The following is a 22,997-nucleotide window of genomic DNA, read 5'->3' as shown; positions in this document are numbered from 1 at the left end:
TTTTTACACCTGTGAGGTGTGTGGTGGTGTATGTAACTTCTTCATTCCCTACCTGTGTCTCTGCACCTTATAGATGATGCTTGAGACTTTGGAATTTAGTGAAGGAAGCCCAGCCCCATTGTGTCTTTTCTTCTTTTGAAAAGGTATCCTCTGTCTTGTTTATATGTTCAGGATATTTTGTGGGTGTTTGGCAAAGTGGGATGTAACTTGGGTTTTTTTTTGTGGGTGGGGTTTTTTTTATTATTTTTTTTCCCCCTTGCTGTTAAATTTCTATTGGCTACATAAATTTTTGGAGGCCTGCTCATTTTTATTTTTCCTTTCTCTGTGATATGTGCTCTTAAGTTTTGGCTTGTCCGTAGCTGAGAAGGATTTCAGAGGCTGCTTCTTCCCCAAAGGCGTATTATTTCTCCTGTAACATGAATCAGGCTGGTTGCTTCAGTCATCTTGATTGGAAAAAAAAAAAATCTTGATTTTTTTTCAGTAATGGAGTTAAGAATTCTTTATATTTTTGATTGTGTCATGATCATTAGATATCATTGGTATCTTTTTCCCTTTTTAACTTCGTGCCATCTGTGACTATAGGAAGGGTCCTATCGCTTTTAATTCCGTTTTCCTTTCACATTTTGCAGTATTTCCATCGTGAATCTTCTGTATTCATATTTTAAAAGTTATGAAGATTTTTGCTATGAAAATGGAATAAAACTTTCCTAGTTAATATGGAATCATATAAACGTCCAGTCCCAATATCTAATTTCCTTGTTCTACTAAACAACCCCCCAAAACTAAACAGAAACCAATGTTCTTGCCCTAGAGAGTGTTTCCACTCAGATATTATTCAGATTATCTAAGTGCTTAGTGAGATTGTCCAAATGCCTTTTTTCAATGTGATTGCTTTAATTTTGTCTTTAAATTAATATTCTTTACCTACTTGTTTACTTGCATCCTGGAAATAGCATGCAGAAGAGGGCAAGGCAAGGAGGCTACAAGACTGTGGATCCAGTGCATGAGTTTCATTTTGCTTCCCTTTTATTTTTGGGCACTACAGTAGTTATATTTACCCCTGATGCCCAGAAAATGAACTGTCCTTTTTTGACCTCCTTGTCAGCTGTTGCTGGACTTGCTCCTTATGTTCCTGTCATAGGAAAAGCCACCTAGGTACAGCGTAGCTCTTCTTCATTGGCTGGTTCAATTTTAAAATGCTATTGTTATTTAAAACTTTACTCTTTGTTTTAAAGGATCACTTCCATGTTTCCAAGGCTTTAACAAATGCTGATTCTAGCCGAAGAATCCATCTTTACAAGACAAGCCAGGGCAATTATTGTAGACATCTTCTAAGTAGACATGTATTTACAGCTTTGGTAATATATATGTATTTCAATAGTAATGGATTAAGAATAGAAACAGTGAGGTGAAAAAATGCATGGAGGCATTCCTGGTAAGAAATAACCTCCAGTGATTTGAAACACAGTTCAATTGTCTCTGCCATAAATTTGAAAATAAGTGTCATATATGGGTGATAAAAATGGCATAGGCTATTTTTTATATACTCATTATTCACTTAGTTTGTCTTTTTCAATTAACATGGAGTCTATCTTTCTCATCTGACTGGGTTTACGTTTCTTTCATAATCATATGTCAACAAACCACAATAGATGCAGCATAATGTGGCATACAGTGTAAATCTTTAGGTTAATCCTTAACGTTTTTTATTATAGTTCATTTGAAATCACTTTAACTTGATCATGATTTGTACTAGTGTGGTTTTTTCATGATATGCTTAATATGTTACAGCTTCATCTTTTCTCACCTCTTTTATGTAGAGAGAGGTTGCTCAACTACTCAGCCAATGAGATTAGATATATATGCTCCTTGATTATAATTTTTCTTCTTTAACTTAAAAGAGATGTCTTACCTATTTACTTCATTTGAGAAGTCTTAGTGGTTTGGATGTACTTCTGCTTTCTAAATCACTGATGAAACTGTTGAGTGTCAATGTCTTTCGTGACGCTTACTTTGTATGTGGCAACGTGACGAGATAGCCTTGCTTCTGGGGATTTAAGGTCCAGCAGTTTCTAAAGGCAGGACTTTGCGTTAAAAGGAATGATCATCTACTTGTTAGGCTGGATCAGTGCGGTATTTTTAGACACATTGGAGTGTCAGTCACTTTTATTTTACATCATGTGTTCTGTTTTTGTATAAGCATGTATACATATATATTTTTAAGAGACAATTTAGCAAACTTGAGAGAGAATTTTAAATATAGTTGGGAAGGATAGGGAGTGCAGAAACAAAATCCTCAAATATTTCTTGATTCAGGGGGACAGGCAGTCACAGATACTGCTTGATAATTTGTCTTCAGACCCATTCCTTATTAATGAATTGCACAAAAACTTTGAAACCAAATTAATTAATGGCTTTCTAATGCTAGCTCCTATAAAGCTGGAAGATACATGATAATCTGTTTAATGTGGGTCACATTTGGACAGTGTGTGTGCAGAAATGTGCCTAGCTTGCAGCTGCCTTGCAAATTCTCTGGCCTGCCTTCCCAAATTCTCTGGCTTGTAGCTGGCTTCTGGCTCTCTCAGTCCTTGAGGCGGAGGAGAGAGATGGGAGAAGGCTGGTGGCTGGAGGAATTGTTCTGCTGATCTGCCATTCCCTTCTTGTGTGACTGGCAGCGCATCCACCAGGTGACCCCATGCCAGTGTCCCTTGTCATATGACTGATGCGTGTCTAACCTCAAAACAGGGGCCTGCGTTCTCCTCAGGTCACAGGCGGGGAGCTGCGTGCACGCCCTGCCATGTGAGTGGGAACACACCTGTCTCATCACCAGTTTATGATGGTTCTCTGTCATTTGAATGGTATGAACTCATCAGGTGACGAAGAAGTGACTAATTTTTTGATAACGTGATGGACAGCAGTTTGGTTATCTACTGGAGGAGTGGAGAAATGAAGACCCAGGGCACACTCTGAGTGCCCCTATGACAGTCTGTTTGGCCCACCCTGACAGAAGAATGTGGTAGTTCGGTCCTAAATATATTTATTAAGTGCGACTTATGATCACAGTATTAAACCTTGTAAATAACAAAAGTGCTACGATTTGTTATGATTAGCACTTGTTAACACAGCACTTGCTTTGGGCTACAAATTTACAATGTTCTTGGAAAAGTCCATCTGCATAGTTTCAGCCTTCATTAAAGAAAATAGCTCCAAAGACTTAAAACAATAAAAAACTTGCAGTTGTCTGTTTATAATCATTGAGGTAAGGAGATCCACAAAATGTTTTAACGATGAAATGCAAAATAAATCTTAAGCTTTTTTCCTTGTAAAAGGAGTGTGGATGAAAATGAAAATAAATGGCCTTTTAGCTTTTGACTGTTCTATGAGCTGGCAATTAAGCTTGGAACTGTATGAGCCCGTTGAAGTGGACAGAACTGGACTGGTGTGACTGCCCTTTTCTGACAGTTTGTAACCTGTATTGACAGAGCTATTTGTGAGTGACTTGTATCAATCGGATCATCCAGTTCGACAGCTATTGTTCATTTCTGGAGGCAAATAATTTCTCTGGGGTATGGTTCAGACAAAGTTAAAATCACGAGCATTAAGAAATAGAGCATCAAATATGGATATTGAAGCTATCGGGCAGTCTAAACACACAAGCTGAAAAAAAGTGAAGAGGTGGGTTTCCAAAATTTATTGCTCTTTGAAATTGTAGTGTTTTCCATGGAAACAGCTGAGTCTCTGCAGTGTGTGATACTAAACAGCTGCTCAGTTTGTTAGGAACAAACAATTTAAGGAAATAGATCGTTTGTTTTGTTTGTTGTGTGGTAACTGAATTAGTAAAAGTGCTTTTAAATCAGAAGTCTGCTCAAGGAGGGTTTCTTTTTGAAGTTTATATTTTATTCCTTTTTAAATTCCTCAATGAATCAACTGCTACTGAAGTGTGAAACAAACGTGTTCTACACTCAAGTGCTTGTGACTAGTAGTTTATACTTTTCTGTGTAGCATTAAACTAGCAGAGGAGGGGTCAGGTTTTGGATCATGCTGGAGAATGGAGAGCAAGTAAGTGACTAGAATAGCGGTGAGAAATGGGTAAACTATGGTGCTTCTGTTTGAAGCTCACTGGATGAGACTTGCATCTGTCATACTGAAGTCCTGAGTTCTGTTCTCATTCCAGGGTAAATCGCTTTGTGGAATGTCAAGAGAAATTGTGTGAACATTATGTTAAGCCAGTGATAATGCTTTCTATATCAGCAGGGACTGCTCCTTCCCTGCTCTTCCACATTGTGGAAGTACAGGTAGTGAAGAGATGATTGTAACTTAGGTAACTTTCTTGCTTCTTGTCTGGAGGAGCTTAGGACATGATGCTCATCTCATGTGCACGTGGCCCATCCTGGATGGATCTACAACACTAGATCAGAACATGGCTTGAACAAGATATGTAAGATTCTCTGTAACTGTGAGTAGATGAGAAAAATCTATGATACAGGAAAGCGTAATTTTCAAGTAAACCGCTTCTTTAGTGTTCTGTGATGAGTACAGTGCAGTCTGATTTTGGATACCTAGGCTCGGAGAACTTGTTTCATGATCTCACGGGAGAGGGGGCCTATCCTAGGCATGTCTTCTCTGCAGCTGTTAGAAACAACAAACTTAGCGGGATCTTCTGTGTGCTTCCTCTGTTTCTGTCTCTCTCTTTCGCCTCTCTCCTCCAACTCATTATCTACTTATACTGAGAATAAATGGAGCATCTACTGCTGCCCTGTCCCTCCATGGTTGAAAATTCTGCATTACTTCTGCTTTTGAAGTCCAAGGTTTTCCAGAAAAGAATACATTCTGTCAGCAACATAGTTCATTCTTGCTTATAATAATTGACTTGGTTTCTCTTCCCCATATACTCCTTAATAGTCTTATCTCAATATTTGTATTTGAAAGAATCTTTGACAGTCAGTCAAAACCCAAGATAGCAGACCTCTCAGAAAAGCTCAAAACCCAGCTGAGAAGCCCACTGAATTTAAATGAAGACTTCTGAAGCGAAGTTCTGTGATTAATTAATGTCCAAAGATTACTGTGCAAGCATTGCTCCTTGTTTATAAATGTCACTAATTCCTCTAAGCTTTTGCATACTGCTGCTTGGGTGGAACTTTGAAGTTGCTATCTTATACTTTTATGTATCCATTCCAAAAATGAAGGAACAGATGTTTAACCAGTATTAACAAATATAACTGTCCCAGAGTGAAAGGTTGGTCTGTACTGGAAAATCCTGCTGGGTTTCATTGAGAGAAAACTGTTGGCAGTTTAGGTTTTTGCCCTCAGTGGTGAAATTATTGGTGGTTTTGACCTAGGTTTTGTGGTTGGCCAATGCCTTTGGATTGCATGGGTCCTCATTTACCTGCTTGATTGACAATTCCAATCATTGGAATTTATGAAGATGTATACATTTTCTATGGGTTAGGACAAAATGTTTCTAGGGATGCTTGGTGGACGGCATAGAGGCTGTTAGGGGTGTGTCTGGAGGATTCATTAATACGTGTTAATTGCCTTTCCTGCTGTCCTTTTAAAGAAGGAATGCCACAGAACTGAGTCTGGTTCCCGCCTCTTCAGGACTGCTTTGGAAAATGTAGTGGGGAAGCTTCTCTGTTTTATGGGGAGGGGAACAATATAATTCTTCAGAACTCTAAGATACTTTTTAAAAATAAGATTGTTACCACGCTTTGTGAAGACAGCAATCTAAACAATCTGGTAAATTATTTGTAAAGAACATCATCTTTGTAATAGCTATGGTAGTGTTCAGAACTTTTGACTTGTTTTCTTGCAGCCTGTACTATTAAATGGGATATGTTTCTGCTGAACTTCTGTTTTATAAAGAAGAAAAGCAATTAAATTTTTCAGTTAGGAAATCTGCAGTGAATATTCATTTAACATTGCTTTAAAATGTAACATTTTGCATGCAAACATTTGAGTACTTAGTTGGCTATTTTGTATTTCTGTATGGAAACAGAATGTCTTATCTGATTGGAAAAGTTACAGGATTAAAATAGTACTATCTATGTGTATTTGCATCTACCAGATTGAGCCAAAGTATGTCTGTGTATATGTGTGTGTGTGTGTATGGGTGGTGGGCATGCACTGTGAGGGTGTTACGTATGCTTTCCCTTATTCAATGAACACTTATTATCCGTACAGCTGAGAAATTCAAGTTAACAAGCAGGATTTTCTGGTCACATATTCACTTTGCAGTTTTCAGGTTAACTGTATGTTGATTGGTAACTATAGGAAACTTTTACAGTGAGTTTTCACAATTGTTTTTGTTACTCAAGAGAACATACTACTGGAGGAGTTTACACTCCCCCAGATTCTCAGTCACTGCATTGGTTTTATCCTGTGGAATGGGCATTTACTATATTACAAAGAACCATGGTAAGTGTTGTGGAATGCTTTGGTTCTACCTGGCTGTATAAGTGTATCAACTGTATAAGGAAGTACAGTACAGGTTAGAGTCTTAGTTTGTGATTCTACAAGTGCAGGTAAGCTTAACTTCAAGTACATGCATAAGCTTGACTCCTTCAATATGGTTATTGTGCCTACCTAATTGTTTGCAGGGTTAAGGCTTTGGATATGAACCTTTAGTCAAGTAGGGAGCTCCGAGGTAATGTGAGAACATTTGACAATGCTGTAACCGGTAAATGACCTATATTAGTAGCTGGGTAGGCGTTACTGCCAAAATAATGAATTACTCAACCATTTTTGTAACCTGAACTTCTGAAATAACATGGCAGTAATACATGTGTAAAGGCTATTTCCATGTTTTAGCTTTATCCCTTACTTTATGTGATGAAAAGTAATTGTTTTATAGTACTGCAATTTATTAGGACTTGCGTAGCATAATTAAGTGAGCCAGAATCAAATGTCACCATTGGATTTGCTGTGGTAAGCATAAGTAGATTGGAGAACAGAATCTGAAATGTACGTTAACTATGCTGTGTGTAGGCCTGAAAATAATTTTCTTGGTTCTTTCACAGTAGTATCAGGTCAAACTCATTGCGGCATTATTTACCTTTTTTTTGAGGTGGTTTTTTTTTTTTTTCTTTATTTAGATGTTGACACATTTATTTCACAAACGCTAAAAGGAGAAAATCTATCCAAGACAGCAAAAGAAAAAAGGGAAGTGCTTCTTGAGAAGATAAAAGATGTTAAGGCAAGGTAAGTGAGCTTCATGGCTTTAGTATGTTAGAAAGCCAGTTAATGATAACTTAAGTTTTTACAGTCTTTTAATAACCATTAACAATGAAAAATCTGTCTAGATCCTGATTTTGTCAGATAATCTGCATAGGTTCAAATCTTTGTGTCTTTCTTGAAACTGCTGTAATTTAGTGAGAAATGGGAACAGAAGGATTTGTGCCATTTGAATTGCTGTAATAATCTGAACACTGATTGCAAGCTGGTTGGGTAGAGCTTGCCTTCACACCTCTGCTTTGGTAAGATTCCTTCAAGTATGAGAAATAGAATGCATTGAGAATCTGAATGAGCTGTCTGTGGCCATACTCAGCTGGTGTAAACCAGCATAATTCAATGCTGACTTTGCTTTACTGTATTTTCTGTCCTTTAGCTCTGTAATAGAAAATAGAAACTTAACTGGAAACTATTTATAGATCATAAGCTTGTTTCAGCAGTGTTAAAATAGTGAAGTACTATGACAGCCCAAGAAGAGGGGCTCTGTGTGTGTGTCTGGTTTCTTGCAGGGGTTTTTTTTGTTGGGTTTTTGGTTTTTTTTGGTGTTTTTTTTTTTTTCCTACTATCAGGTATGATTTGAGAGTCTGTTGTGTTTTAATTTCAGTCAAACACTTCAGCTAAAGAGATTTGGCTGTAGTTTTATTTGCGCTACAAAATTTTCTTGGCAAATTATCTTTTTTTACAACTCTAATCAACTAGGGTATAATCTAGTACTTGCTGTTCTTTTCCGGTTGTTTTTTCCAGAGTGTTTTTCTACTGATCACTCCTGTGTGATATCTCTTAACCTTTCCTTTGATGACATGCTCCTGCTTCTGTGGCAACTTGTTTACAATTTCAAAGACAGCACAATCATCTGGTGAGGGCATCATTCTTTGTATCACACTAACTGTGGGAAGACACGAGATGTGTCCCAACTTGTAATTAAAGATTTGTGTGCCTTGGATTCTGGCTGTGAATGCTTAGGAAACAACTTTTTTTTTTTTTTTTTAAAAAAAAAAGAGGAACCAGGATTTTCTTTCTCTTTTTTTGTGCTTTCCCTTCTGAGTATTTTTTCTTTGGTTTTATGACTCAACTATAGGTTTTTTTGGATGACGAAATATCAAAGGAGGGAACCTGCAGTTATGAGCACAGTTGACACTGAATCTTTTGCTATCCACTTAATGACTCCCTGATTTTACATCTTATTTTAATTTGTAATTCCTTCCTCATCTCCTGTAATGTTATTCACTGTTAAGAGTGTTTTGCTTTTCATGCAGGCTACAAAATATATGCACGTTGTAGTAACTTTTGATTTTTATTTCCTACATACTGGGCTGCACCTAACTATTACTGCTGTTTGCTGTGGAGGATTTCTTAGATCTGGCCTTTTATCTTTGTTTGCATTTCTCAGTTTCTTATCCCTACACCCTTCCTTTCTCTCCTGCCTGTTACTTGTAAGCATCTCCTTACTGACTAACCTGACACGTGCACTACTGCTTAGTGTCCATAAAGATGGTCTTGGCAGCTGCATTTTATCTTCCAGTTATTTCTGATGAAGTCCTTTCACATAAACTGTAGTCCATGCATGTTTTCTGAGATGCCATTTTACATAACTCTGTCCTGATTGTTTATATATCACACTGTGTGTCAAGATTTATCTCTGAAGAAAAAGTATTTTTTTCCTCCCAGGATGATATTTTTAACGTATTGACTTAGTGAGATCTTCTTATTTGAAAATGATGTTTTTTATTTAGACATGCAGTAACTTCTTAACTTCTGGTTAATTAGTAATACTTTTTCATTTGGATTTCATAAATTACTGCAACTACTCCCACTATTTGTGGGTTTTTGCCTGTTGACCTACTGTGTTATTTGAGTGGCTTTTACATGTGCAGAATTTTTTTTGAAATATGTTAATGTTTAGAAGGCTTTCTGGAATTAAAGATGCTTGTACCTTAAGACAAAGGTTTAAGGTATAAAGATGTTTATACCTTAAGATACCTGAGTAGTAATGTCTATTCCTAGAAGAGGCTACTCTATCCGAGTTTGTTTTTGTTCAAGTCTTTTTTTTGAAGCGACTGCGGGTTCTCTCAGCTGGAAAGACAGAAGAAAACCGAGTAAATATTTCACCCCCCAAAAAAAAGACTTAAAAATTATTAAGGAATACTCGCAGTGCTGTTTCAACTAGAAAGCTCATTGGAAACTCGCCGTTGTCCTAGGCTGTGTTCTAGTACCGCGGATTCGCAGGCGTGCATTGCTTGATGTTGTTTCTTCTTCCTCCTGCAGCTACCCTCAGGAATTCCGGGATACAGGTAAGTGCCGTGATTTTCCTTCCCCCCGCGGGCGGCCCTGCGGGCGGGGGCGGGGCCGGCCGGGCTGTGCGCGGTGCCGCTGCAGGCCGAGGGGGATGGCGCCCCCTGCTGGGGGCAGCCGGGAAAGGCTTCCCCGTGTGCTCGCGTCGGAGCACCGCGCAAAGCCCTTCTCCTTCGTTCAGCGCATCCGAGAAGGCTTACTGATGAAAAGATTACTTTAGAAACAGTTCAGAATTGCGTATGAATAGAGCTTGTTATGTCTGGCTTCATTAGCAACAGCGTAGCGTTGAGAAAGACCGTGTGATGCGGGTTTGTTGTTTGTTTGTCTGTTTTTAAATAAAATGTATACAAAGCAGCCTGCTTGGGAGATAAAATTTTAATAGGGATAACTTATTTCAGCTTTTTTTTCTTAACATTGCAAAAGTCTTCAATTCCATATTGATGTTTCTTTAACCTTTTAATAGGATCATCTAGTGGCAATATGGTATTGGGTTTCGATCCACACTGAATGAATGTTTTCATAGTGCAGCAGCAGCTCAGACCTTTAGTTGGAGAGGAGATGATTTAGTGTATGAGTAATGGAAACTGAAGTGTGGGTTATCTATTGTCTTCTAGTGGAGTTAAAACAAAGCAGCAGAGTTCAGTTTAGAGAAGACTGAGGAGTTTGCTACAGTGGCCTGTTCTGTAACTAAACCTGGAAGGGCTCTTATTTCCATGATGCTAATTCTTGAGGTCATGACCTATAGCCTGTGGATGCTGGTATGAGGGTCACAGTGCGAGGTCAACAAAGCCTGTGCAAAGCTTCACTTCTTGCAGTGGTCGAAGAACTGTCTGTTTGTGGACAAGGAGGTTCGAATGTGTAGGCTACAGTGTGCCTCCTGATAAAGTGAAAATATCTAAGTTGTATTAGGTAAGTAATGTTATAACGAGGCACAACAAGTTCATACATTTCTTATCCCTGTTTAAATCATGTTATATAGCCGTAACAGTAAAATTGAAAGAGGAAAAATGCAGCTTGAAACTTCCCAAAGATTGGCAAGATTTTGTAATCTTGAGCTATGTGATTATTTAAAAATTGTGTTAAAATAATTTGCTGGGGCTTTTTATATTGTACCTCAGCACTCTTACCAAGTTAAAATGTAGTTTCCCTCAGCCTCACTGTCCACCAGAACTAACTGTGGAAAAGTCAAATGTTATTTTTAAGTGACTAACATGAAATTAGGTGGGATGGTTGTTCCATTGCAAATGCGTCTGACTTTCTGGAGAGCATGTTTTTGACGATTTAGTAGCTCTCTCAGGCTATGACTCTAATAAACGTGAGCTGTCTACAAAGGTCAGAGTTTGTATTTACCGGTTTGCTTTTTTTGAAGGTCAAGAATATTGTAGTCTATTTACTTTCTTCATTGGCAGTTTGTTTCAGAATTTATTTTCTGATCCAACAAATTATTAGTAAAGATGAGATTTCATTATCTCCAGCAAAATGGATGATTTAACTGGTACAGTCTGGAATTGTTACTGTATAACTTGCTCCGATTTCTGTGAAAATTGTATTGGATGTTATTCTTTTTATCAGAGTGCATTTGATTCTTAAGAAGGAGGATATATTGCTTTTCTTAATTCTCATGATGTGTCTCTTGATTCAGACTGTATAGCTGTGTACAGGTGGTGAAGCTTGTGAATGCTGACTTTAGCTTTCTTTTAGTATTTGTCAATAAAATGAGAGCTCTAAGGTTATACCATTGTTTTCTATAAGTGAGGATAAACTTCTCCAAATTAATGTGCATTTACGTGCATGAATATGAAAAATTCATGAGAAATGGGAGCCTGCACTCACTGCAAAATATTTGGGGGCATGTAGTTCAGTGGTATGGGTTGTTGGTATAATTTCCAGAGTTCAAGAAGTGTGTGCTAAACTTCATTTGGTTGTTTCATTCTTACTTTAGGCCTGTACAAATTAGGCATGACTTGTGTAGGTGTAGAACAAAGGACCCACATGGAGGTAAGCACATTCTTGGCCAGCTACTAGTGTAACAAAGCAGCAGCAGCAACTGAATGAGGTCAGCATTTGTGCCCATTCATAGCTCTGTGCACACCTAGACACTTAAATGGAAAATTTGAGAAAAGATTAAAAACTGATGTGGCAGTGATGATAAGACATTTTCCTGTTCCTCCCCACTCCAGAGAAAGAAGAAATATCCTGAAATATAAGGTGAAAGAGGAGAATATCTTTCAGGAAAAAGGAGGGGTGAAAGCAGAAACATGGAAACCGCAATGAAATAAACTGAAAGAATAAAAACTACTGTGCACATCTAAACTTTCATATTTGCTGTTCTTTGTTTTGTGGTTGCAGTTACTTCGCTTCTTAAATGCAAATAAAATAATCTTTGCTGTAGCTGAAAGTAAAGGTGAAGAGTGATTCATACTATGTGCCATATTATCGTGGCGTAGTAATTATCATACTACATTCATTATCATACTATATCAGCTGTTTTCAAGACTCTTGTGAGTTGTGACCTGTTATCTTTCCAGAGGCATCCAGGAGAATCTTTTGGAGGCAGAAAGAAGTGGACTAACACTTTCCAAATTCATGTATTTCCTGTATAACATAATGAAACTTGACTCTGGTATCCCAAACAGCAGCTCCTTCGGCTTGTGAGTTGTTCCACAAGTGTGCTTTGTGGGCATCAGCTTGTCACTCCATTCCCTTTCACCATCGCATGTTCTTGACGTTCCACTGGCTTTACATAGAGTGACTAGTCAGTTTGGCCACGGTATTGTATGTGACTTCTTGTTGTATGGACTTTGGCTACTAGCATACAGAATCTTACCTTAAGTCAAGGAGTTTTAAAAGATGAATAAAAAAAAAAAATATTGAAGAAAAAAAAAAATTGAAGAGCATGTGCACCAGTAGAACCAGGCTCCTTAAAACCAAAGTCATCCGTGTGTATATCCCTAACTTTCAGAAAGTGCATGTACGCTTCTTTGCAATCAGATTGGTGAACTCGAGGACTTTCTTGCATCCTCTTAAAAATAAACCTTCTTATGTTATCTGTTAGGTCAGTAAATATGCTGGCAAAAGCATCTTTTGTGTCCACACACAGAAAAAATGAAGCTTTTTAGGGGAAGTGGGTACATGTGAAGATTAAAGACATGGAAGTAATTGTAGAGGAGAATATTTAATTCTCATGTGTGATGTGATATCTGATTTTACACTCACTTTTACAGTTAAGTATAATGTTGATTCACAAAGTGCATGTTGTTCTTATGACCAAAAATGTGCAATTATTTCAATATCCAAACCACAACTCTTGACAGATTTTATTTTTGTTCAATAACTTTAATAAATACTTACTATATTTAATTTATTCTTAAATTAAGGAACTCAGTAGAAATGTCTTTTTCTCTTGGACACTACTGTGATTTTTTTTTTTCTTCTCATTTGAAATATTTGATTCTTCATCTAGACAGTTTAAGCAAATCCAAAAAGCCATAGTCACACTCAAAGCAAACAGTTCTAGATCTTAGAATTGGGAAGAAACTGGAAAACGAGGACAATTTTCATACAAATTGGATTCATTTTTTTTATAAGACTAATATTCCACTAAGGATATAAAAGTCTGGACTTTGTCAAAGATTCTGAGTTAATACAGTTTTTGGCATTTTGAGATTAATTGAATCAATACCTTGGCTGCCAAAATGTTTAGTTAAAAGAACTTTGTTTTCAGTTTATGCTAAAAATAGTGCTAAAGTTGGCAGAAGCACCGTAAGCCCTAGAAACTGTATTTGTGTTTGAAGCTCACTTTCCATCTGTTCTTTGCTTTTATTTTAGTAAAATTATATATATTTAATCACTTTTCACAAAAGATCCTGGCTCATTGTTGAAAGTGAGACACCAAAAATACTAGCCAAATCAAGTCATAATATGGGAATTTGCAAAACAAGTTCCTCATAAAGCACTTAGTGCACCTTATACCTGATCTGCAGCACACAATTTTGGCACTGTATGGGCAGAAAAGTATGATGTCACATTTGCGAACTACCACGTTTCAGTCTGATTAAAAACTGATATAGGTCCACTTTCATTTTCATTTCGCTGTAGTGTAATAAAAGATAAACCTGTGTCTCTAGAGCATCAGTGTTCTTCTCTATCTGATTATTGGGAGCACCAGTAGGAAACTTTTAAATGACTCGGATGGCTCTTTGGCTCTTGGCAGAGCAGTGACTGTTTGGAGCCTGAGACATCTGCTTCCTGGAAGTAGTCAAGCTGATAGAGTAGCACTATATGCAAAGGCTTTGTATTTTCAGTTGGGTTTTTTTTCCCTGTTTTGTGATCACCTGGAGGTGATACTTCCTTTTCTATCTCTACACGCTGTTTTTCAGGAAATGGCAGCAGGTAGGAGTCTTTTTGGACTTGAGAAAGGCAGGCAGCAGCTTCTGATCATCGTAGCAGTATGTGGATGAGTTCTATGTTTTAACATACTTGAGCTTTCAGTCAGCAGCATAAATACATCATTAGTGTTTAACTATAAATGGGAAAGATATGGCTTAGTAGTTATGCAGTCCTTTGAGGATCACCGTGATGTGTTTCTGTAGAGACCATCAGACGCCTGAAAAGTGTGCCAAATACCGCTCTGTCCTGGAAGTCTGGAGGGTTTCATTGTAGGCAGGTCACTGTTTTGTCCCTTTCAGCTACAGGCAGCTGTTAGTTGTGAAATGTCTGTGCCAAGTGCAATTTCAAGCAATACAAGATGCAGGCAGCAGTGCAGCACAAAATGATCTTATCTTGATGGGCATCGTCAGAACAAGAGGCAACTCGGCAAGTGAAAGTTGTGTTGCTTTTCTTGCTTGAAGCTTATTTGCTTACAAACCTAATGCTGTTTCAGTATCATTTTAGCAAATAGCTGCTGAAGAATTCCTACTTGACCTTTACAAAACAAGCCATTAAAAACCATCATGTTAATAGGAGACTCTAGAAGACTCTTCAGAAATGAGTGTGTTGGAGAAGATTGCATTGCGAAGCTTACATTGAGAAAGTGGCTGCTGGAAGAATCCGGTCTTGCAAGATGACTGGTGGATTGAGTCACTAGCATCTTCTTAAAAAAAATCAGCTGCAGCTATCAAGGGGTTAAAGTGTACCTGTGCCAGCTCAAAAGCATCTTTGTCTAGTTATTTTTGTAAAAAATCTGTAAAGTGAGAACCTTGTATTGACCTGCTTGGTGGCTTCATCCAGTCCGTCGGTGGTTTTTTACCGCAGTAGAGGCTGGACAGGAGGAAGTGATTTCAACTTGCTGTGACTTGGGACCTTCTGAAATGGCAAGCAGCAGGGTGTTTTGACCTGTATACCTTTTTATTTTTGTGAGTTGTTTTATTTCTTTTATACTTGAACAATTTTAATGTGTCACCCTCTCTGAAATTTTTTAGAAATAAATTGTAAGTGTTTAGTGATCTGAGGATGTAGGCTAGCAAGTCTCTTTCAAAAGCATTGGCAGGAACATCTTGCTCTTTTTTAGATTTAGTGGTGGAAGCAGTATCTTTAATGCTTAGGAGTTCATTACTATAATCACACTGCTGCAGAAGAAAATGAATTCTTGGGGAAAAAAGTCTGTTGTTTTTTTTTCTTTTTTTTTTTAAATGGAATTCTTAAAGTAATAGGGTCTTGTTCATTATATTCAGCTTGTACCAACTAAATAAATCTGTTGGAAGTCTTCAGAACAGGGGGCAGGGGCTGGAGTGCAGTCCTTGTTACAATGAGGAGAGTTTGTTTTATGCTCCATTCCTAATGTGGTACACTTTACTCTTTGGTATGCATTATTTCCTAAATCAATAAATAAGCTGTAATGTAAAAGGTGGCATTTAATAAGGGAAGACATTGTATGGAGTTTCTTAACAGATAACACAAAATATTGATTCTGCTATCAGACCTGTAAGAGGTTAATTTAAATCGCAGAAACTGGAGAATAGGGTCGGTTCATATACATATTTTTGTTAATGTTGTAACTGTTAACTATCTACTGTTAATTAAACTTTTTTCAACTTCCAGATAAATCATATGGTGTTCTGGGGAAACAAGAAACTATATTAATGAGCATCAACTCCTTAATTATCCTTGTGACTACATAACAGGGACACGTTCATGTCATTTCTTTGTGCAATAACTTTTGCAAAGAAGTATTTTTAAACTGATCATTAATTTTATGACCACAGAAATGAGATGCAAAATTTATGCTGTTGTCATTGGCACAGGTTCAAGGCACTACTGACATTATATGTGATCGTAATGGAATGGCTGCCAACTAATGAGTCTATAGACATTTCGTTTGAGCATGCTTTGCTTTTAGATGTCTTATTAGGCAGCAATGCTTTCAATTATGCCTGCAAATTGTATTGGATACATTTACCTGATGCCCATTGTTGCTTTGTAGTTCGGTTTTCTATTACATAAATGGAAGTTGAACGCTTTTCTTTAATTTATTGATGCTTTTCGGGTGTATTTTTAGGTACTTGGCACCTGAGGAGAGTAGTGGCTTGTACTGCTCAACACTGACTCCTCTGACTGTTCAAGGAGTAACACATGTAGCTTCTGATGCAATTCTAGCTACTCTTCCTCATTAGATGGAGTAGAAACTGCAGTGCAACACCTTAATGGAGGAGCACATAAGTGGGGAAAGGGCAGAGATTGTTCTGAGTGGGAATGCAGGAGGCTACACAAAATCGACAGGGTTCTCTGTGAACTGTCAGGAGCAATATCCTTATATATTAACAGCATACCTCCTAAGGTGTCGGTTAACCCTGCCAGAATTAGGGAGGCAAACCCCCAAGCTTGATACTAGCATGTAGCAATTCTTTTATGTAGGCACATTAAAATGTTGTGAAATGTTGCCTGTTAAAGCTCCAGAGCACGTAGAGTCAGCTCTCCTATCAACATGCCTGCAGTTTTTCTGTACAGATCAGATGATTTAAGGATTGCATTTCAGTGTGTAATATAAATTTACAAATATATTTATTTACTCTAAAATAAAAAATGGAATATTTTTAGTTTAGTCTTGTCCTGCAGGGCTACAGGTTGCTTGTACCTCTATTTAGTGTCTATGACCTACTCTCCACGTTTTTCACAGAAATGTGGGTACCTAAACGTAGTATTGTATGACATCAGATTTATGTATTTGTTCTGCTTGTCTTTCCCAGTGAGTTTTTTTTTCTTTCATGGAAGTCATCAAGCCTTTAGTTAGGATGTAACAACTAGAGAATGCTTTGAAGGCTGTAAACGCTAAAGAACGAGTGTGTAGTTTCTTTTTTCATAATATCTCAACTTATTTTGTTGTTATTTTGTTTTAAGAACATTTTGAATTTAGAGATTACAGACTTGGAACAGATACTTGTTTTATCTACATTCAGTGTGCCCGTGGGTTTTTTTGTTTCAAATATAGTATATTTCTGAGATAGGTACATGGTGTGCCCTAAGTATATATGTATGCATTTAAAAGCCCCTTGTTTCTAGGTCACCTGGGTTTTATGTGAATGCAAAGCATAAAGGTTTACCGAATTTGAAATCCTAAGCATAATTAGAAAATGGTAGTATTGTGACTTAACGGAAGAGCAAGGTAACAGTGCAGCTGTGCAAATTTGCATAAGAAATCACAACTTCTCTGGAAGAGATATGTATCGCTGGGTGGGACAAAATTCTCTGGAAATGTTCTTTCTACATATGTACTCACCAATTTGTCATCCATAAGTGCTATTCATTTAGACATAGGTTTACTGTTCAGCCTATGAACAGTTCAGCCTATGTGCGCTGAAGCGTGGTGTTTGTGGAAATGTTTTTCTCAAGAAATACAGCCTAATATTTTAAATTTATGATGGCACCTTCATGAAGGTTAAATGATAGTACATTTATGCATAGCTGATAAGAGGACATTTTTGACTGACAACCAAGGCTTATATATACGCTATATATATACACACACGTGTATATATATATATATTCTATGCATTCGGGTACTAGTAAAAATTTAGGACAGGAAAAGAGTGGAACAACTTTTGATACTGTATAGGTTGTGAATATCATGTCTGCTCTTTTTCTATGGAGTGTAGCATCTAATAAAGATATATATAGAGAGAGAGACAGGGAGAGATGGGCAACTGGTCTCTGGCATGTAAGTGTGAAAGATGATCATGCTGGTTGTAAATATGGCATAATATTTTCTGTTCATGTGCTATCTGCTCTCTGGTTTTCCGTTTGAAGGAAGAGGTGAATCCTGGAGAGGGATAATTTACTTTTGATTGGTTTGACAGGTGTGATGAAATGCAAATATTTTGATCAGATTAACACGATGGCTGGAGTGCTGCTGGAAGATGGCCATGTCAAAAATAGATTGGAGTCAGGTTCAGATTCAAAGCAGGTGGTATATGGCATGGAAGCTTGAAAGGAAGCTTTCCCAAGAAAAGCATACTGTATTAATGAAGGGAAAGCCAGCTTGATGCTAAGCAGTCTTGGGATGTAAAAGAACTACAGCAAAGCAAAAATCAGGCTTTGTTGTCTTATCCGTGTAGAAAACTTGCTGTTCTTTGCTAACAACCATGGTGCTTTTTGGGCATGGATTTTGAATTTTCCATGATTTTCTATTATTAAATGGAAGCAAAGAAGTAGAATCTCAGCCATGGCTAGGCAGTCCTACTGATGAATGCACTTCATGTGTCTGTGGCGAAGAATATTTTCACTATGCATGGGGTTTATTTTGGATGCTGAGAAATTAGTTAACAGATACAGTGGTCCAAAAGAGAACACATGAATTGAGAAGCATGTCTAGAGGTTTATGGAAAGTTTTCTGCATATGAATATACCAAAAGTGCTTGAACAATTTAGCTTTATGTGTTTTTCTAAGAAAATTGAGGGTAATTTGATCTATTGGAGCATCAGCTCTATGATTCTGGTTTGCAGATTTTTATCACATTTAATTATTAGATTCTCCTCCTTCACCAAGATGTGATTAAAAAAATAATTTTAAAGGAACAATGTAGTACTTGTTATTTTTCCACCTATTCTTCACATAGACAGCATTAAAAAAAAATTGAAAAAATATATGGAGTTTGAGGAGGGAAAACTTACATTTTGTCTAATTAAATGAAAGCCTCAACTAATACTGATTTTGTTTTAATTTTTCCAGACCTTCACGCTTAATGTACTCTGACCAATTTATTGCATAGTTTAACTAATAATGTAGATTTTGTATATATTGTAGTAGGGCTCTCGGTTGTGTAAGAAATTCATCAGCAGAATGCTGCATCAAGTCACAAGTTCAGACCGGGTGCAGCCAGAAAGTGATGCCATTTTTTAGGTTCATAGGAGGAATACACATACACGTACAACACGTGCAAAGTAGTGCCTGATTATGGTGAAGAAAATTGAAATTTTGGTGCCTAATTATGGTGAAGAAAATTGGGCAGAGGGCGACAAACTGCTGCCAACAGTAGGTTGGGTGTTCCTTGGAGGATAGTTGCTGCAGCTCCTTCCTGCACTGGGACGAGCAGAACTTCAGATCTTGGCACTGCCCGTTTCTCCTCCTGCCGGTGTTTTCCCTTGCCTGCCTCTTTGCTGTGGTGTGTCTTTTTTTTCCCCTGCTGTGTGAGAAGCTGTCAGCTGTGCAGTGCGGGGAGAGGGTTCGTTGTATGACAGCGTTTTGGGGAGACTGCTCCAGCAACATGTAGGTGACCCTTTAGGAGGTTGCCCTACAACAGCAGCCGGCGCTCACAGCTGCGCTTGAACATACAAAGTGCATGTTACAGGTGTTCATGAGAAATGGGATTTATTTTCTGTTTTAGAGAGGAGTTGGTATCTTCCTTACTAATGAAGGTATTTGTCTTTGGATTCTCTGCGTTTGTATGATAGACTGTTTTAACCAGCAACGTATTTTTAACTTTTACAGAACTGGAACGTGAAGAAGAGTCTGAGGACTCTCTTTCTTCGCCTCCTGATAGTGTCTCAATAGCATCCGATCGGTATGATAAAGAGGATGAAGCGCCTTCTGATGGTATGTGACACGGTTTACCTTAGAACGTACTAGATTTGCCGGCTTGCTACAAGCTTATGTAATCGGATCCTCGTGATGCGAATGTTAGTGTTGCAAATCAGATAAGCAGATAAGCATCACGGCGGGGCAGATCGCTTACCTCCGCAGCAACCTTTAAAGGCACTGAAGAGCGCCCTCTAGTGGTCCTTAGAGCATAGTGAAGCTGCCTCGGATTTACGAGGTTTTTTTAAACTCACGTTTTTTCACAACAAAGCATCTTCTCGGATGCATATGTTTTTAAAGATAGATCAGTGGCTAAACCAGTGTGAATATTTGTAGTAACAAATTGTTTGTTAATTCAACGTTATCAGATTCTTGCTTAATTTTATTGTGCTACTTAATGGCTTACTGTATTATTTATCTAATAAATAATGAAACAGTTTATGTGATTGATATTTTTCTGCAAACTCCATGCAGAATAGGTTCATAAAATATTAAATTAATTATTTCTACAACGTTTCCTTCCATTAAGACAGTCTTTTGTAGAATGTTTTCATTGTATAAATTTTAAATTTGAGTTTGCATTTTTTTTAAAAAAAATATCTGGGTTCCATAGCTGTTTTCTATGTTGTTTTGTTTTGTATTCATTAAATTTAATGCTAAATGCGACTGTTCTGAAGACATGAACAATTTAATATTTCAACAGTTAACAAGCTTGCTTTAGCATAGTGTCCATATTTTTGAGAGTCATTTATTGTATACATACTATAAATACCTTCTATGGATAATATATGGCAATAAATTAAGTATATGTACAAATAAATTAACGATGTATATTAATTTGTGGCACTAGAAGTTAGATAGACTTACTAGTGAATGATGTTTTCTGACATGATATGATGATCAAACTGTGCAGCTCCATCTCAAAATACAATTGCTGAACGAAAATATGCTTCCTGCGACATAGCACTCCACATCTTATGTTATCCAGATTATTCCCTTTGGAAACATAAATTGCTTTTATGAGGTATAAAATTATGTCTATTGCAGAACAGGGATAAGTCAAGTACATGCATAAGTGATAAGCCTTCTAACCACTGATTCAGAATAACGCAAATTTTTTTATATTGCGAACTCTCTAAAATGTGTAACAATAATAATCACTTATTTATTCAGCTTATTGCATTTTGTCAATGTGACCTATTAAAAAAGTAAACCCAAGCCTTTTTGCTTTCTGGTTGAGATGTAATTATCAGTCAAATTGAATATGGCTTTTAGAAAACCCAAGCTAATTTTCAAAACTACAGATGAATGCAACTTTCCATGTATTTATTTTTGCTTACAAACATAATCTTAACATTATTTCTAATGTTAACTTAATAACATGGTGCTGATTGCATAAAGGTTATGTGACAAAATTGTATGACTGTTTAATAGGAGATATGATTATAGGTTTGTTTCAAAACAGTTAATCAAGAAAAAAGTGATAATGTTCATAATCCTAAATAACAAATGGCTGAAGAATGCTGATGCAAGAGTATGTGAAATACTGTATGAGTTTGTACAGATGGATGATTAATTTTTAGCATATTTTGGAAGTTACAATTATGAGAGTAGGTATAATAGCTGCCCAACAATATATTGGGTAATTTGTTTCAGTTTAGGTCGAAATACAGTGGATGCAGTTCTTTATTTAAGATGATTTTGACTCACTGGTTTCTCTACATTTTATGATAAATCCTCTTTAATTGTCCATTGGGAGCGCAGCATGAGGAGAAGTTGAGAAAAGGTGGTAGATTTTGATCTGTAAATACTTTTCATTTATTGGAGGAATGTTCCTGTTTTCCTCTTTGAATGTCCAGTCTGTCATTCTAAGACCATTTTGATTTTAACATCATTCAAGCCTAGCCACCTAGACTAGGTATGAAAATGTATGTTGGGACAATGTGAGGCAGATTGGTCCTCAGCAGTGCTGTTTGTTTCAGTTCTCACAGCCATGGATGGGTTTGTTGAAGATTAATACTGCATCTTTGGGTTTTAGCAGTCTGTTAATGTTCCATATTTAAATGCTGCTCAAGAAGCTGGATCGATAAGGTGGATGTTGGATCTTACAAGGTTACCAGTTTACTTCAGCAGGGATCTGTGCAGGTGTAAAACCTTGTGTGTAGGATCAAGGTTCTTAACAGAGGGACCTAACTATGTAATCAGATTGAGGTGTTCTTTTTTTATATTTGAGTCCATTCATGTTTGAAGGTAAAACCTTTCATATATATTTTTTCTGCTTAAAATAATCCAAAATAAAATAATGCATTTACCTTTTGTACGGTTGAGTTAGACTGCAAGGTTTGTACAGCTTCTGAGTGCCACGATTTCACTTTGCAGTGTAACTGTCAAAATATAATTTGTGAAGGCACCTGCTCGGTAACAGATAAAGAATTAGTGTATTATGTGTACGTTACAGTCATTGTAAAATCCTGCAGTTTTTGAGTGACCTTTATTTAATGGTGTATTAATTACAAGACAGATAATCCCTTTAACAATAAGTTTGGGATAACTAAATTAGCACAGGTCACCTAAAGGCCTTTTGTCAAATCTGATTGTTATGTTGTCCTTTTGACTTTTACCTTATGGTAGGCACTAACAAAGTATCTAAACTTTGATGGATTATAAACTCTAAACATGATATGTATTTTTCATAATGCTAATGTAATTTTCTAGGTACTGAAAAGGTCAAACCCTCACGTCTCTGTGTGCATTCTAAGTCTGTCTTTCCTTTTAATATTTCTTTTTCTCTGTTCCTCTGGTTCAAAAGTTCACTCAGTTCCCAAATGGCCACCTAATTTTCCAGTTATTCCCTCAAGCCATATGTGTTTTGGTTTCTTTATGGTTTATTAGGTACTGTAGGAAAGTAGCATAAGTTATATCATCTAATGAAATTCAAGCACACTTCAGTGATGCTTTGACTTGATTGCTGGCAGCAATTAAATCACAGGGAAGGAGAATGATGCATAGGCTTACATGTCCAGACACCCTACAGAAATTGGGAGAGGGATAGAACACAACAAAACCCTCAAATAAAATAAAACCCCAAAACCAAGACAGACAAAACAGCACTGCCAGGCACTCTGTTTTTAACTTGATTTTTTTTTTATTGGCTAACAGCCTGATTGATAGCAAAATCATAACTTGCTGTATGCTAACAGGCAGAGTTCACTTGTAGGTTATTGTGAGCTGATAAAGGGTTAGATGGAGTTTTGATTTTCGCATTGGTCCTTGGTGCACCAGATTAATGGAATTTCAATGAGAGACTGGAGTAGTCACAGCTTTGTCAGAAAAACAGATGGAGATTCTATAGCCATGTCTGCTCATTAATACCAGTTGCCTGAAAGGTGTACTACTTCTCTATACAAAAGACTCAACATAATTGATTTCTGAGTGGGGTGTTTTTTCACTTATTGATGACTAGGTTTCT

At 37.1% G+C, this 22,997-nt stretch overlaps 1 protein-coding gene across 1 annotated transcript in view; it reads left to right on the top strand.

The window, feature by feature from the left end:
- The window catches only part of SKAP2 (src kinase associated phosphoprotein 2), a 116,859-nt gene that overhangs the window by 3,663 nt on the left and 90,199 nt on the right, over nucleotides 1–22,997 (top strand). Inside the window, exons 2-4 of the mRNA XM_056334872.1 lie at nucleotides 7,092–7,197; nucleotides 9,493–9,518; nucleotides 19,442–19,546. Of these exons, the coding sequence (XP_056190847.1) occupies nucleotides 7,092–7,197; nucleotides 9,493–9,518; nucleotides 19,442–19,546 (237 nt within the window). The remainder of the gene's footprint in view (nucleotides 1–7,091; nucleotides 7,198–9,492; nucleotides 9,519–19,441; nucleotides 19,547–22,997) is intronic.

This window comes from Falco biarmicus, chromosome 4 (assembly GCF_023638135.1).
Source record: "Falco biarmicus isolate bFalBia1 chromosome 4, bFalBia1.pri, whole genome shotgun sequence".
Lineage (NCBI taxonomy): Eukaryota > Metazoa > Chordata > Aves > Falconiformes > Falconidae > Falco > Falco biarmicus.
Note: the sequence above shows the minus strand (reverse complement) of the source record. Positions and strands in the feature narration are given on the sequence as shown.